At 37.7% G+C, this 17201-nt stretch overlaps 1 protein-coding gene across 3 annotated transcripts in view; it reads left to right on the forward strand.

Annotated features, from left to right (window-relative positions):
- Nucleotides 1-17201, forward strand: part of COL6A5 (collagen, type VI, alpha 5) — a 123899-nt gene that overhangs the window by 79026 nt on the left and 27672 nt on the right. For all 3 annotated transcript variants that reach the window (XM_011977963.1, XM_011977964.1, XM_011977962.1), the window contains exons 33-37: nt 904-1388; nt 8590-8683; nt 9234-9893; nt 12559-12646; nt 15180-15391. In XM_011977963.1, coding sequence (XP_011833353.1) covers nt 904-1388; nt 8590-8683; nt 9234-9893; nt 12559-12646; nt 15180-15391 — 1539 coding nt within the window. The remainder of the gene's footprint in view (nt 1-903; nt 1389-8589; nt 8684-9233; nt 9894-12558; nt 12647-15179; nt 15392-17201) is intronic.

Here is a 17201-nt window from a genome sequence, read left to right on the forward strand (position 1 = left end):
GGTAGATTTTCTGTGAAATTCTAAAGTTCAGTCATCATAAGACATGAGTATCGAGCTGGGAATGGCAGATAGTCCCATTTTTGTAAGAGCTTATTGCAAAATTCTCCTCTGGTTGTGGAGAACTTTCATTGGTTCATGTTGCTTCCTTCCTCTTGCCACCCTGGTCTTCATTGAAAGCCAGCTTTCCTGAAGCCCCTGAGATAGCCCCTTTTTGGAAACAGCCTCTTTATCCTCTGAATCCTCAAGAATAATCTTTACTCTATACCTTATAGTATAATGATGCTTGCCAATACAAGTTCCTCCAGGGCAGTGCTGCACTTGGTTCACCTTTGCATGTATTTCACAGTGAATGTTATACTGCATTTCATGTGGTAGTTACTCAAATATTTGTTGCAAAAGTGGATGGAAATCTTACAACTATCTTTATAATAGATTATTTTGGAAGATTTTGGGGGAGAACAGATTTTCAAGATCCCCAATCAGCTATAATTTCATTTTATTCATTTTTAAATTTTACACACAGTAAAATTCATTTCTCTGTGTATGTGTTCAGTTTTACCACATGCATAGATTCATGTAACCACTACCCTGGTCAGGACACAGAACAGTTCCATCAGCCCAAGAACTCCCAGCAATTTCATTTTACACAGCTGACTGATATGATAGCGGGCTGTGAAGTCTGAGCATTATATAGCCAAATATTCATGCTCTGCATTTATGTGACAGCTTCAAGTTTGCAGACCAGATTTCTTTCCTTTCTTTGTCTGTGGGTACCTCTTGTTCTAGAGCTGGATGAAGCACTTGCTTTGCCTCTGTATGAACCCACTTCATTGGAGTAAAGGGTAAGGGAAAGGATTTTGATCCAGTGAAATAACTTAATACTTCTGCTTTTCTTTTTTCTAGAAAAATGTCCAGTATATCCAACAGAGTTAGTATTTGCTCTGGACAATTCCTATGATGTCACAGAAGAGAGCTTTAATAAAACACGGGACATCATCACTTCTATTGTCAATGACCTTAACATCAGGGAAAATAATTGTCTTGTGGGAGCAAGAGTTGCCGTGGTTTCCTACAACTCAGACACCAGCTATCTCATCCGTTGGTCTGACTACAATAGGAAGAAGCAACTCCTCCAACAGCTTTCCCAAATAAAATATCAAGACACCACAGAGCCCCGAGATGTTGGTAATGCAATGAGGTTTGTGGCCCGCAACGTGTTCAAACGGACATATGCAGAAGCCAACATGAGGAGAGTTGCTGTGTTTTTTAGCAATGGTCAAATGGCCGGTAGGTCGTCCATCATCACAGCCACCATGGAGTTTAGTGCCCTGGATATCAGTCCAACAGTCTTTGCTTTTGATGAGAGAGTTTTCCTTGAAGCTTTTGGGGTAAGAATTTCTCTTGGCAACTTCTTTATTTTTAAGATAGTGGTATTGTGCTAGGGCAGGATGGGAGTGGTAGAGAGTCAAGGAATATATGTGGCCTCTTGAAAACTCCTTTACAGTTTTCACAGCTAAATTGTTTTCAGTGTCTGTGAAATTCAATCCTGAATAATAACAACAGTCAATGATAACAGCAACCACATTTGCTCAGTTCCTGCTGTACGCCAGGCACTGTCCCTAGAGCTTTCCGTACGTATTCACACATTCTCACAGCCCTCAGAGGTCAATGCAGCTGTCATCTCCATGTTAAAAATGAGGAAACCGGGGCCGGGAGCAGTGGCTCATGCCTGTAATCCCAGAACTTTGGGAGGCCAAGGTGGGAAATCATGAGGTCAGGAGATCGAGACCATCCTGGCCAACACGGTGAAACGTCATCTCACTAAAAATACAAAAATGAACTGGGCATGGTGGTGTGTGCCTGTAATCCCAGCTACTCAGGAGACTGAGGCAGGAGACTCACTTGAACCAGGGAGTTGGAGGTTGTGGTGAGACAAGATGGCGCCACTATACTCCAGCCTGGCAACAGAGAAAGACTCTGTCAAAAATAAAATAAAATAAAAAGGCAACTGAGGCCCAGAGGATTACTAGTGACTTAACTATATACCACTACTAAGTGACTAAATTGAGATTCCAACTTAAGTCTACGTGATATAAAGGGCCATGAACGTGGTGCTCTACCAGCCCTCTACTGCTCTGGTGTTTCTCGGATTTGTTATCTGCTTGCTGTAGCTCACAGAACAGCTGGCCTTAACCAGTGATGGAAGAAGTTCAGGGGATCTTTGGACCCCTATGGTCATGCAAAACATTTGATGTATATGAACATTTTTCCCAAAAGAGGTCGTGTCACTTTTGGATCCACAGATTCTCAAGGGATCAGTGCTCCCCTTCCCTTCCTCCTAAGAAACTTAAAAACCTCTTCATCTGTTCTACAACTTTTCAATATATTCAGATTATCCATAAAATACATTCTTCTGGAGCTGTGTAAAGCCATCATGTCCTTCAAGAGATTGTAAAGGTCTATTTTTATAAAAAATGTACAATTTCTACCATATAAAGAGAAAGAATCTCTCTATAACATGGAGAGAATCAATCTGTTCCTAACACATCCAAGCATTTTTTGGAAATAGGAGCCACAGAGAGTTACAACAGATTCTGACAAAAAGGATTGCAGGAAGTCAAAGTCCTGTGGTTTTCAGTTTTTCTTTTTGAAATTTTTCTGCCTCCTTAATTTTTCTCTCTGGGGAAAATAAGTGACATTTCAGCTTTGAGAGTTGCATAAAATTCCAGAATACAAGAAATCTGAATAAGACATCAAATTTAATCCTTCAGATAGGACTGTGCCAAAGCCCTCAGAATCCCCAGTGAGAAAGAGCCTCCAGTCACTCTAGCTAACAAATCATTTTAAATTTGCATCATGTCTACAGAGGAGGTGACCCAGGAAGCTATCTGGTTCTCATCACTCTGCTCTTACCAGATAATAACCCCACACAGTCATTCTGACTGCATATCACGCCTTGAGCAGTGCTCCCTTTAGTCATTCTTTATTCTTCCCTGCCTTGCACTCTTCTCCACTCAGGACATCCTCCTCTCTGTTCCCCTCTCTCAACTCCCTCCTTCCAAACCTCTTCATCAAGTCCTCACTGCTTCAACTCTGAAGGCATAGAGCTGCTACCCTTGATGTCTGAGAGTGTCTGTTTCCCCACATACCCATACTGGATTTTACCTATTGAGGTTTTTAAATGTTTGCCAATTGGGTAGGTAAATAAGAGTATCTCGTTGTTTTGATTATATTCCTGTGTGAGGTTAAGCATTTTTTCATATGTTTATTGCCAATTTTTATTTTTCTGTGAAATTCACCTCATATCCCTTGTATCTCCTGTTTTTGGCGTTATTATTTCTTTTGGCAAGTCTGCTCTGAAATAGTTTGCCTTACCTTTTTTTTTCTTTATTTCTTCTAAAAAAAAGAAAAAAAAAAACAGGATGCATGTGCAGAACATGCAGATTTGTTACATAGGTATACATGTGCCATGGTAGTTTGCTGCACATATTGACCCATCCTCTAGGTTTCCTCGCCTCAACCCCTACCCCTCAACAACTCTGGTATGTGTTGTTCCCCTCTCACGGTCCATGTGATCTCAAGGTTCAACTCCCAATTATGAGTGAGAACATGCGGTGTTTGGTTTTCTCTTCCTGTGTTAGTTTGCTGGGGTTGATGGCTTCCAGCTTCATCCATGTCCCTGCAAAGGACATTATGTCATTCCTTTTTATGCCTGCATAGTATTCCATGTGTATATGTACCACATTTTCTTTATCCAGTCTATCGTTGAGGGCATTTGGGTTGGTTCCATGTCTTTGCTATTGTAAATAGTGCTGCAATAACATATGTGTGCATGACTCTTTCTTGTTAAATGATTTATATTCCTTTGGATATACACGCAGTAATGGGGTTGCTGGATCAAATGTATTTCTGATTCTAGATCCCTGAGGAATTGCTATGCTGTCTTTCACAATGGTTGAATTAATTTACATTCCTACCAAGAGTGTAAAAGCATTCTTATTTCTCCACAGCCTTGCCAGCATCTATTGTTCCCTGACTTTTTAATAATCGCCATTCTGACTGGCATGAAATGGTATCTCATTGTGGTTTTGATTTGCATTTGTCTAATGATCAAGGATGTTCAGCTTCTTTTCATATGTTTCTTAGCCGCATAAATGTCTTCTTTTGAGAAGTGTCTCTTCATATCCTTTCCTCATTTTTTGATGGGGTTTTTTGTTTTTTTCTTGTAAATATATTTAAGTTCCTTGCAAATTCTGGATATTAGACCTTTGTCAGATGGGTAGATTGCAAAAATGTTCTCCCATTCTCTAGGTTGCCTGTTCACTCTAATGATAGTTTCTTTTGCTGTGCAGACGCTCTTTAGTTTAATTAGATTCCATTTGTCAATTTTGGTTCTCATTGCAATTGCTTTTGGTGTTTTAGTTATAAAGTCTTTACCTATGCCTATGTCCTGAATGTTATTGCCTAGGTTTTCTTCTAGGGTTTTTAATGGTTTTGGGTTTTACGTTTAAGTCTTTAATTCATCTTGAGTTAATTTTTGTATAAGGTGTAATGAAGGGGTCCAGTTTCAGTTTTCTGCATATAGCTAGCCAGTTTTCCTGCATCATTTACTGAATAGGAGATCCTTTCCCCATTGCTTGTTTTTGTCAGGTTTGTCGAAGATCAGATTGTTCTAGATGTGTGGTGTCACTTCTGAGGTCTCTGTTCTGCTCCATTGATCTGTATGTCTGTTTTGGTACCAGTACCATGCTGTTTTGGTTACTGTATCCTTGTAGTATTGTTTGAAGTCAGGTATCATGATGCCTCCAGCTTTGTTCTTTTTGCTTAGGATTGTCTTGGCTATATGGGGTCTTCTTTGATTCCATATGAAATTCAAAATAGTTTTTTTCTAATTCTGTGAAGAATGTCAATGGTAGTTTAATGGGAATAGCATTGAATCTATAAATAACTTTGGGCAGTATGACCATTTTCATAATATTTATTCTTGCTATCCATGAGGATGGAATATTTCCCGTTTGTGTCCTCTCTTAATTCCTTGAGCAGTGGTTTGTAGTTCTCCTTGAAGACGTCCTTCACATCCCTTGTTAACTGTATTCCTAGGTATTATATTCTCTTTGTGGGGATTGTGAATGGGAGTTCACTCATGATTTGGCTCTCTGCTTGCCTATTGTTGGTGTAAAGGGATGCTTGTGATTTTTGCACATCGATTTTGTATCCTGAGATTTTCCCGAAGTTGCTTATCAATTCAATAAGTTTATGGGCTAAGATGATGGGGTTTTCTAAATATACAATGATGTTGTCTGCAAACAGAGACAACGTGACTTCCTCTCTTCCTATTTGAATACCCTTTATTTCTTTCTCTTGCCTGATTGCCCTGGCCAGAACTTCCAATACTATGTTGAATAGGAGTGGTGAGAGAGTTAGCCTTACCTTTTTATCCTGGATCCAGTCTCAAGTGGAATTTAAACTTGCAAAGCCCTACTGATGTTCTAGAAATTTCTAAAAATTTTTAAAAGTATTAGCAGGTTAAATCTCTATAAGTCTGATTTTTCTCTATAGAGTATATCTTTTTAAAAATTACCCATGATCTTTCCTCTTGTGAAGTTGGATAAAATGGACAGAGTTATTAGTTATTCGCATTCCCCTATTTTATTATTTTTATTAGTTTTATATATTATCATTTATTATATTATTTAGTATTAGTATTATTTATTAGTTTTATTGCTGGAAGAGACCCTCTGTCTACTATAGACTGATTTTTTTCCCTCTCTGCCACATTATTCCAATCGGGAGAGAAATAAAACAACTTTCTGACCTAGATTTTCAGTTACTGCTTCATTTCTTGGCTCCCATATAGCAATATCCTAGGGGAAAAAAGAAATTGTCTATATTTGCTGCCTCTAGTGCCTCTCCTAGCATTCTTTCTTGAGATAATCCCAGTCACATTTTGATTCCTGCTACTCTCCTGATATTGCTCATGTCAAGGTCAACTGTGATCTTCATGTTTCTATACCCAGTGGTTGATTCTGTTGATTCTGTCTGCAACTCACTGAATTTATTTACAGTATACAACATTGTTGATTCTGCCCTTCTTTGGGAAACGTTTTCTTTTTTGGGCTGACTTTTAGTATACCTCATCTTCCTGGTTTTTCTCTTACCTCATTAGTTGTCCCTTCTCAGTCTAGTTTTCCGATTCAGCTTCATCACCTTGGCCTCAGAATGTCGGTATTGCCCAAAGCGCATGCCTTAGCCCTCTTCTCTATCCTTATGCAATCTCTTGACACTCTCATCCAGACTCAGGGTTTTAAATATCCTCAATGATATGTCTTATCTCTCATCCAGACTGCATCCTTGAACTCTAGATTCATACACACAGCAGTCTATTCAATACTTCCACTTGCATGTTAATGGATATTTCAAACTTACCATATCTAAAATGAAGCTTCTAATTTTTTCCCAAAACTTATACAACGTACAGCCCTCTCTCCATCACAGCTAATAAAAATACTATTCTTCTACTTGCAGTTATCTAAGATTCCTCATCTCTTCTTATATCCAACATTCTTAACTTTAATGTGTGTATATATGTATGTTTGTGTGTCCATGTATACAAAAGTGCATATATGTACATATATACACTAAAATGTCATATGTGCAATAAAGTATATTAGTACTTATTAGTAAATATAGCATTCATTTAAGTACTAGTATTAAGTATTGGTATAAGTACTAATCTTGGTATTATTTATAAAAAATATATATCCAGAATTTGACCACTTCATAGTGTCTCTGTCTTTGACACCTTGATCCAAACCACCATTATCTTCTGCCTAGACTGTGCAATCACCTTTTCCTTAGTGGCCTTGTATTCGTTCTGGCCCTGCTACAGTCTGTCTGAACACAGCAGCTAGAGTAATCTTATGGAAACCCTAAGCCACCAGGTTATTCTTCTGCCTGAAACTCTGCAATTTATCATTTCTCTCAGAGTTAAAACTAAGTCTTTACAATGGCTTGCAAGGCTCTGAATGATCTACCACTCAGTCCCTCTTAGTAACTCTCTGATCTCACCTTCTCCTTGTCTTGTTCTCTCTCACCCCATCCCAGGCATGCTGTCTTCCCTGCTGATCTTCACACAAGCTAGGCATGCCCCTGCTTCCCCAGAGCTTTCACCTGGCTATTTCCTACGCCAGAAATTCTTTTCTCCATCTTCCTTCTCCTTTGAATTTTTGCTTAAATGTCATGTTATCAGTGGGCTCTACTTAAATGTTATCCCAGATTTTCCCATCCCTATTATCCTGCTTGGTTTTTTTTTTTCCATGAAAAATATTACTTCCCAACATACTAAATAATTTACTTTTTTATTATGTTGATGATATAGCTCTCCCACTAGAATGTAAGATAGTGGGTTTTTTGTTTTTGTTTTTGGTTTTTTTTTGTGAGACAAAGTCTCGCTCTGTCACCCAGGCTGGAGTGCAGTGGCACGGTCTTGTCTCACTAACCTCGGCTTCCTGGTTCAAGCGATTCTTCTGCCTCAGCCTCCTGAGTAGCTGGTATTACAGGCATGTGCCACCACGCCCAGCTAATTTTTGTATGTTTGGTAGAGACGGGGTTTCACTATGTTGGTCAGGCTGGTCTTGAACTCCTGACCTCATGATCCACCCGCCTTGGACTCCCAATTGCTGGGATTACAGGCGTGAGTCACCGTGCCTGGCCAAAATAGAGGTTTTATCTGTTTCATTTATTTTCATATCCCCAGAACATAAAACTACACCTATAACAGAATTTGTTTGTCTTCTCTCTTATTTCCTTGAGCAGTGGTTTGTAGTTACATACACTTGTAAAAGCATCTGTTTTGCATGGTGCCTCACATAGAGTAAATGCCCAATAAAGAGTTATTGACTCATTGAATGAATGAGTGAGTGCTGTATATTGCCCATTACAGTGAGTATTAAAGTATTTTAAAAAGTAATCAGGAAATAAGAAATCAGACAGTGTACCACCAGGAATTTTGAATAAAATTCTGTCCATTGCTTTTTGAAATAGACTTGTAAGTGGAATTTGTGATTGAGAAGGTCCCCTTGACAACTGAGAGATGTGCCTTCTTCTAGATAGAGTGGACTGGAAATAGTTGGGATCACTAGTGGATCCCAAAGGAAGCTTGGGAATGTACAGTTTATGCAGGACCCAACTTCAGAAGCTGGCATGTGGTGTATAATCAGCTGGTGCATAATCGGAAGTGTGTACAAATTTAGTCCAGAATTGCAGGCTTGGAAATAAGAGATTTTAATACTTGCCCCAGTGAGTGAATCTGGTCAGGTTATCTCATGGCAGTTTTCTCATCATAATCTAGGGATGATGATACTTGTTCTATAGATACTTTTTGTGTTATGTTTAGGATAAGCAGGGGATTTTGTGTGTGTGTGTGTGTGTGTGTGAGAACATGCACTGAATGGAACAAGGAGCTATAATGCAAGGTAATAGTGATTAGTTGGGTGTATTTTAAACTAATCCGTAAAGTGACTGCACAGTGGTTTCCTAATAGTGACTAACACAATGAGCAAACATGCATTCACTTCTTTTCCAATGCAGTTTGACAACACTGGAACATTTCAGGTGATTCCAGTTCCTCCAAATGGGGAAAATCAAACATTAGAAAGACTTCGGCGCTGTACACTTTGCTATGGTAAGACCAGTGAAGAAAATTGACTGTGCTGAAGAGCTTAAATGCCTTCTAGATGAGTTGTTGAATGTGGCTTTATCCAGAGATTTCTATTTTTAATCATAGGTTCTATTTTCAGTTTTCTAGTCTTTCAATACCATATATCATGGTTTCAATCTCTGGAATGTTTGGAGTTTCCGTACAATGTGAAAATTGGTTTAGAAAATTATCCCAACCAATGTAGCATTTCTTGGGGATGATTGGGTAGTTTATATCAGAAGTCTCTAAAATATCAAAAATATTTTCTAAATGAGTTTGGACATAACTTGTACACTGCAGGTATATGTGCTACCTACATCTGCTTTCAACAAAGCCCTTCCCTTATTGTCTGCTAGTGCCTGGAGAAGTACTGGGACATTGAAAATTTCTCATTAATTTAAATTATGTGAGATCAAAGAGGTATTGATCAAATTATAATTCTTTATAATTAGTCACTGAATCACTTGAAGATCTCAAACAAGTGTCCTGTTGGGTCAGTGTTGAACCAATGATATGTCTCTCTGTGTGTTTTCAGATAAATGTTTTCCAAATGCTTGCATTCAAGAGGCTTTCTTATCTGAAGATTCATACATGGATGTAGCCTTCCTCATAGACAATTCTCGGAATATAGCAAAGGATGAGTTTAAGGCTGTGAAAGCCTTGGTGAGCTCAGTGATTGACAACTTCAACATTGCTTCAGACCCTTTAATCTCAGACTCTGGTGATAGGATTGCCTTATTGAGCTATTCTCCTTGGGAAAGTTCCAGGACAAAGATGGGTACAGTAAAAACAGAGTTTGATTTTACCACTTATAACAACCAACTCCTAATGAAGAATCACATCCAGACTTCCTTCCAACAGCTAAATGGAGAAGCCACAATTGGTGATGCCCTAATGTGGACCACTGAAAATCTCTTTCCGGGAACACCCTATCGAAGAAAACACAAGGTCATCTTTGTGGTCTCAGCTGGAGAAAATTATGAGAGAAAAGAATTTGTAAAAATGATGGCTTTGAGGGCTAAGTGTCAAGGCTACGTCATATTTGTGATTTCTCTGGGCCCTACACGTAAGGATGACATGGAGGAGTTAGCCAGCTACCCACTTGATCAGCACCTGATACAGCTTGGGAGAATACATAAACCAGATCTGAATTATATTCTGAAGTTCTTAAAGCCATTTTTATACTCAGTCAGGCGTAAGTTATTATTTCATTGTTTTTCTTTGTTTTAATAAGCTAGTGTTTGTTACTATTATAGTATTGATAACCTATTTTTGTGTCTATAGCTAATCTAAACATAATTTATGAATTAGATGGTGAGATGGGGCCAGGAATGGATCATTTGCTGGTTATACCCTGTTTATATCCTGGTCACAAAATGGCGAGGCCTGAGGCCTGTTTTTATCATAGTGTGTCTGTTAGCCAAACTCTCAGCACTAGAAAGTCACAGAGTGACTAGAGGGCTTATGAGTCACATTTGCTCAAGAAGTTCTGGCAGCAGTTAGGTGATTTCCAGAAGAACATTCAAGTAAAAGTTTCACTTGCTATACCTGTTTTATTTCCAACTTTGGTACACCCTGGAGACCTGTGTGAGGATGTGAAGATAGCAGAGTCCTGGGCAAACACATCACCTAATAACCTTGTTAAAATGCAGGATGTTCTTCCTGAGGATGTCTAGGGTGAAGCCTGAGATTCTACATTTCTAACAGGTACCGCAGTAATGTCAATGCTGCTGGTTCATGGATCACACTTTGAATAGCATGGCTCTAGGCCAGTGCACTACGAAGGGTTACTCATTGGATGAGTGCCAGGTTACAAGTTGATGTGTGAAGAAATAAATACACAGATTGAGAGTAAACATCTAGAAACTTTTAAGGCAATTTGACATTGATTGCTGTGGCATACAGTTGCATGACCAGTGGACTCTGTCTCATTGAACAGGATTTAGACCAAAAGCATCAGTCTGCAAAGAACTAGAAATGAGAATACCTTGTCCTCTACCACAGACGGTTTGGGAAAACACTCTTCTAGAGCAATTGTTCTCAATACGGCACAATTTGCCCCAGGGGACATTTGGAAATGTCTGGAGGCATTATTTGGCGGTCACAACTTGGGGATGCTACTAGTATCAAGTAAATAGAGGTCAGGGATATTGCTAAACATCCCACAATTCACAGGACAGACTCCCCACCACAACAAAGAATAATACATCCCCAAATGTCAATAGCAATAGCACTGAGGTTGAGAAACCCTTCTCCATAAGATCCCACAGAATCAGAGCTGAACCTTTCCTTTCTGGAAATCTGACAGTTTTAGAAGTAAACTTGGCTGGAATCAATTCTACCACTGTACAATCCCAGTTTCCTTGCTATTCAAAGGATTTCCCAACAACACCACAGTGATAATGTCTTGAGCGTTCACTTTTCATTGCAAGGAGAGCTCCACCTTTCTCCTGTGATTCATATTCAATTAAAGAATCCAATAATTGCCCTCTTGGGAACACTGTTATTTCTTTAAATCTAAGATGCCCTCAATTGTATAATGTAAAGGAAAAAAAGTTTCCAATTAAATTTTGATACCAACTTTCCTATTAGAGCATTTTATTTTACAGCAATTGAAAGAGTTCTTTTGGATGTATAGTAAATATATCACTCCTGTGCATGCATAAAAAGAAAATCTATGTGGAATAGGCAGGTTAAGGCATTCCTAAAACAACTTCTTATTCAGAATTTGACTCTTGTGAGCTACTTCTTGGCTCAGAGTCATTGGTATCCATTTTTTTCTATGCAGTATTGTTCTTTGTGCCATTAAGATAGATGATAATGCAACATTTTAAAAGACTATAAAACAACTCAAAGCTGGTCATGTTGGACTGTTAAGAGGCTTTGCAATTATGTAGAGGTAGCCGACTTTTGACTTTCACCTGGGAAGTGTTAAACACACCCAGTTCACTGCCTTCCCACAACCACTTGGTTTGTAGGAGTGAAAAGACTCCTCTGCTGGTATTTATGGGAATGTTTTCAAACTGCTGTCCCCAGTTCTACAAGTTTTGGTGCCGGCATGTTTGCTCTTCCCTTTGCACAGGCAATGACCACTGCATCACAATTCCTGCCCACCCAACAGTAAGTGTCAGATGCAATTAATCAGAGATGCATTTTCATTTTAAAGAAGTAGAAAAAAGGAAAAAAATGCTCATCTTAGAATTTGAAAATGTGATTATTATGAAACTACAGACATTATCTGAGATATTTTCATAGAACCTTGGATCATTCAATGGCTGAAGGCCTTCCTTAAAATCTTTTATTTTCCTGAATGGGGCAGGGTAACATACTTCTCAATATTCCAAAATGTATAGAACAACATCAGGAAGGGGATAAATAGGCATGTTATTTAAGTAAGGTAAAATCTTGTCTGTGATTCTTTTCCTCATAGGAATCAGTGTTAATGGGTGCAGAAGCACAGAAATGATATCAGTATCATGTAATGAAACATTACCTTGTCTCTGTTTGATCTGTTAGCGTAAGTCTGGGTGAAAAACCTTTGATGAACCAGAATAGAGTATCTCTTATGTTAGCCTGAGCATGTGAAAATCATGTGTCGCTGCATCACAACTAGCCCTTAGATGAACAATTTGAGGAAGTCTGTTTCCATGATTCTGGTAATCCTTTGGCTGCTAAAACACTCTGAAACCAAATTTTGAGTGCTATTGCTAACTGCTATTATCTGTTTTCACCCCAGCCAAACTTTGCTGAAATATGTTAGTGACATTAATTGCTTCAAGAGGATTCCTGTTGGGATTATCTTTACCTAGGAAACATCATTTGCAGTTTAAAATCTAACCATAACTTTGTTCTCTCAATAGGGGGATTCAATCAGTACCCACCACCAATGCTTGAGGATGCCTGTAGTCTCATCAGTTTAGGAGAGAATGATCGAAATGATGGTTTCCAGTGAGTTAGAAAGCTCTTATATTTACAAGCGACTGTTAATTGACTGATGGGAGTATAACTGGTTAATAACACTTTATCAGGTTGAGTATGCTAACAAGGTCACCGAAGTAGACTTTTTATGCATTCCATTTTCCGTAGCTGAAATTACATATCAGGTATGATTTCCAATTTGATGTTTTTATAACATCATAAGCTTTATTACAATTTTGCCTTTAAATTCATGGTTTCTTCAGAAATTCCTGTATTGAAATTTACCCCAGAATAGAACCCACAATTTATCCTCGATCCACCTCAACCTCACTTCTTATTTCTCCCAACCATGAGTTCTGATCACACTGAACTCTTACCTGCCTTGTGTGAATTATCCCATTTCACACTGCCTGGGACTCTTGCTCCTTTCGGTGAAACCCTAGCCATCTTTCATGACCCAGATTGTAGCTGTCTTGTGTTTGAAACCAATGTTTACTTCCCATCAAAACCCATAGTCTTTTTTTTTTTTGCACTGCTGAGGCACTTATTACGGTCTACCCAGGGTCTTGTCTTGCTGAAGTCGGAGGCTACATATGATTCATGTTTCATCCCCAAAAGTTAGCATAAAAGACTCTACAATATAATCATGTATATAATGTTCCTTGATATTGTATCCTAAATAAAAATATAACTAATTAATCTGAAGGAATCTTTGCTCTGAAACTGAGTGAAAGTGGCCCGTCTTAGTTGCTTTCTTCTTTTCTATGTGCTTCATCGAGCTTAGATCCCTGAGACCCTGTTTAGACCCAGGTTTAGACCCCTGTTTAGGCCCAGGTTTGGACCCACAATCACCCCATCGTCTCAAGTTGCAATTAAGTAAAAGAGCTTCTCAGAACAGATAAGGTCTCTTTGATACACCCAGGAGCAAAATGGAAAGGTGATTTCTCCAGAATTCATGCAAGCACATGTTCCTCCAATGTCATATTTCATTTACTTGGTAATTATGCAGGGCAGCATCTAGCAGCCAATACCTTCTGAAGGACAATGTGGCACTGATCTTATGTGAAGCGGTGTTTCCCAACCTTGAATAAATCATAAAGTCATTTACAAGCAAAACCAATTCTATAGGACAGCAGACAAAATATTATAATGTTATTTATACATTTACAAACACAAATCTAGCTGCAAATATTATACACTTATAGTTCTTATGCAGCTATTAAACCAAAACAAGTTAATACATCAAATCCAGACAAACTCAGTGAGACAAAAATTTTCAACACTAACTTAATGCAATGAATAATTCTTCTTTGTCAAACTGGAACTTTTAAAAACCAAAAAAATGGTAGATGTTGGTAAAATATATAAAATATGGTGCATGCTGCAGAAGAACATCGACATGCAGCTTGCCTACTCTGTTACGTGATGACATGATTCCCCACCACGTATCTTCACCTGCACTACTGCAAGATTATTCACACAGTGTGCCATCACACGTAATATCATTTGATTTTCTCTTGGTGTGAACGTATTATTTACATATTACATCTGACTTTGCTTCCTCTCCTCATTAACTCTCAACAGTTAAAGTCGTATTACTGGGTGCCAAACAGTATCAAATGCAAATGCAAACACAGACATTGAAATTACATAAAATTGCATAATCAAGAATAAACTTCTATTGAATATACTTTATATCATCAACCAAATAAAAACACAAAATTCTCGAATTATCACAGAGAACTCTTAAACTGCTATGATTATAAATGTAGACACTATTTTAAGAGGCACTGATATGGGTTATGTTTTATATAATCTTACTTTCTCACAGCAGTGCTTGGTAGATTAAGTTTTTTCTGCATTTTCCATGGTGATTGGTATCAATCTGAGATATAATATGATTGTTCCAAATGCTTGTGAGTTTCTTTTCACTTATCTAAAACTCTGTACGTGCTGGACATGGTGGCTCACACCTGTAATCGCAGCAGTTTGGGAGGCTGAGGAGGGAGGATCACTTGAGCCCAGGAGTTCGAGACTAGCCTGGGCAACACAGCACGACCCAATCTCTACAAAAATTAAAAATTAGCCCGTCATGGTGGCATGCATCTAGGTCCCAACTACTCAGGAGGCTGAGGTGGGAAGATTGCTAGAGCCCAGGAGGTTGAGGCTGCAGTGAGCTGTGATTGCACCGCTACACTCCAGCCTGGGTGACCCTGTCTCAAAAGAGTGAGTCCCTCTCTCAAAAGAAAACAAACAATAAAATTCTACACAAATCAAACTTGGTTATTCCAAAGTAGTACTTAATAGCCTCTAAACAGATGTAAGAAAAGACAGAATAAGTAGAAAATTTTATCAGAGTTTTAAAAAATAGTATGTGTAATGAATCTCAGTGAATTATTTGATTGAAGTGGATTTATATTTTCACCATCCAACTGGTTTTTTAAGGAGATAATTAAATAACTTTGTTAAATGTTAGGATTTTTTATTTGCCTCCTTCTCTAAAGTTATCTAGACTCAACTAAAGGTTTTTTTTTTTTTTTTTTTTTTTTTTTTTTTTTTCAAGATTTACTACTGAGCTACAAGAGGATTTTTCAGGAGAGAGTGACTTCATTGGCCAAGAATTAAATTTTGGGAGAGAATCATCTTTTGTAAAGATAGAGGACAATGGAAGGGACTATTTGGTTTACCTTCAAAGCCAAATGTTTGAGCCACAAAAATTAATGATCAATTATGAAAAAGATAAAAAATCTGCAGAAATTGCAAGTCTCACTTCTGGTAAGAAAATGAAAAGTCATGATGGAAATGTTTAAATAGCCGGGATCCTCATCTTTTAACACTGGTAGAAAATCAAATAAATTAAGGCTGGTATCTAAAGCAACTTTTTTTAAAGTTCATTATGGTAGATACAACTTCTACTTTTATTGAAATTGAATGGTGACGGGCACTGCTAGGGAGATCACTGATAGAACCTCTCAGAAATGACGCTGATATTCTCACCAAGCTTAAGATTTCTCTAGAATCCACAGTTTAGAAGGTTAGTATGATATAGAAGGAAGCAGTATAGTGAACATCAGAGCAAAGGAGGGATTAAAATGACCTTTTTTTTGGCGGGGGAGATGGAGTTTCATTCTTGTTGCTCAGGCTGGAGTGCAATGGCACAATCTTGGCTTACCGCAACCTCTGCCTCCCGGGTTCAAGCAATTCTCTTTAAAATGACTTTTAAAAGTTGGCCTGGCCAGTGTTCCAGAATTTGTGATAATATGAGAAAGTGTGTTTTATTTTTGTGATACCCAGAAATGATACAGCATAAACTCCCTTGATGCCTACTCTATACATTTTAATGGCAAAGCAATAACTTTTGTAAAAATGTAATAATTTCAAACAAATCAGATACAAAGGAATATGTCTGTACTTTCATTAAAAAGTGTGACGGGAGGTAGGAATGGTTAATGGGTAGAGAAAAAGGAAAGAAAAAGGAAGAACTACTATTTGATAGCACAACAGGGTAACTATAGTCAATAATTTTAAAAAAATTTAAAAATAACCAAAGAGTGTAATTCAATTGTGTAATACAAAAGATAAATGATGATTCTCATCATTCCATGATGAGAATGAGGTACCCCATTCTCCATGATGTGATTATTATGCATTGCATGCCTGTATCAAAGCATGTACCCCATAAATACACACACCCACTCTATACCCACATAAATTAAAAATACATTTATTTTTAATTCCAAAGAGACTATTTAGCCATTCCACCTATGCATCTGGAATCTTCTAAAATGCTTATTTGGCAGAATGTCAGATTTTAAGCATTGTTCCAAAAGTATCATATGGTAGTTAGAATAGGTAAGTACAAGAGAAAAAGGGGCCAATTTTGTACTATAATATTCATTCTTAGTAGCTTCCCCAGATAAAATTTTTTTCTTGGGTTTAACACTTACATCCCCACAATTATTTCTAAAATATAGATATTTGAACCTTATCTTTAAAACAGCTAAACTTACTTTTGTACAAGCTACAATTAAGGATAAAAAAGACAATCATTAGTTGAAAAATAGGCACCTTAGCTCAAAAAAAAAGTGATGCAGTAAAACTAGATATATGTAGTACCATGGCATTAAGACATTCAAATGTGTATTTTTTTTAGTTAAAACTTTTTTTATTTTCTTGTAGACACAGACTAAAGAAGAAAATTAAAGATTTGTACCTTTTAATGGATATTAATTGTGCATGTTCATTTTAATGAATAGCAAATTACAGTAGCCTTCAAGGCACAAGAATTTGTTATGGTTTGGTTTAAAAAGGGGAAAAAAGAGAAGAAGAGGTGTTTTGGCAGAGGGTTAGAGTATCAAATTGTCATTTGTGATAGCTTTGTTAGAGCTAAGCATTCCAGAGTCTAGGAATTTAGAAGCATGAACATTTTCAGGAAAGACAGATATGACTGGATATGAAAGGAAGGAAGGAAAGAAGGGCATCTCTGCAGCCATTGTTAATGACTGATGTTCAGTATAAAAGAAAGACTTTTCATTGGTTTTTTTCAGCTCTCTGAGAATCAAGATATGTATAGTTAGTGTAAGGT

Source organism: Mandrillus leucophaeus, unplaced genomic scaffold (assembly GCF_000951045.1).
Source record: "Mandrillus leucophaeus isolate KB7577 unplaced genomic scaffold, Mleu.le_1.0 Scaffold186, whole genome shotgun sequence".
Classification (NCBI taxonomy): Eukaryota; Metazoa; Chordata; class Mammalia; order Primates; family Cercopithecidae; genus Mandrillus; species Mandrillus leucophaeus.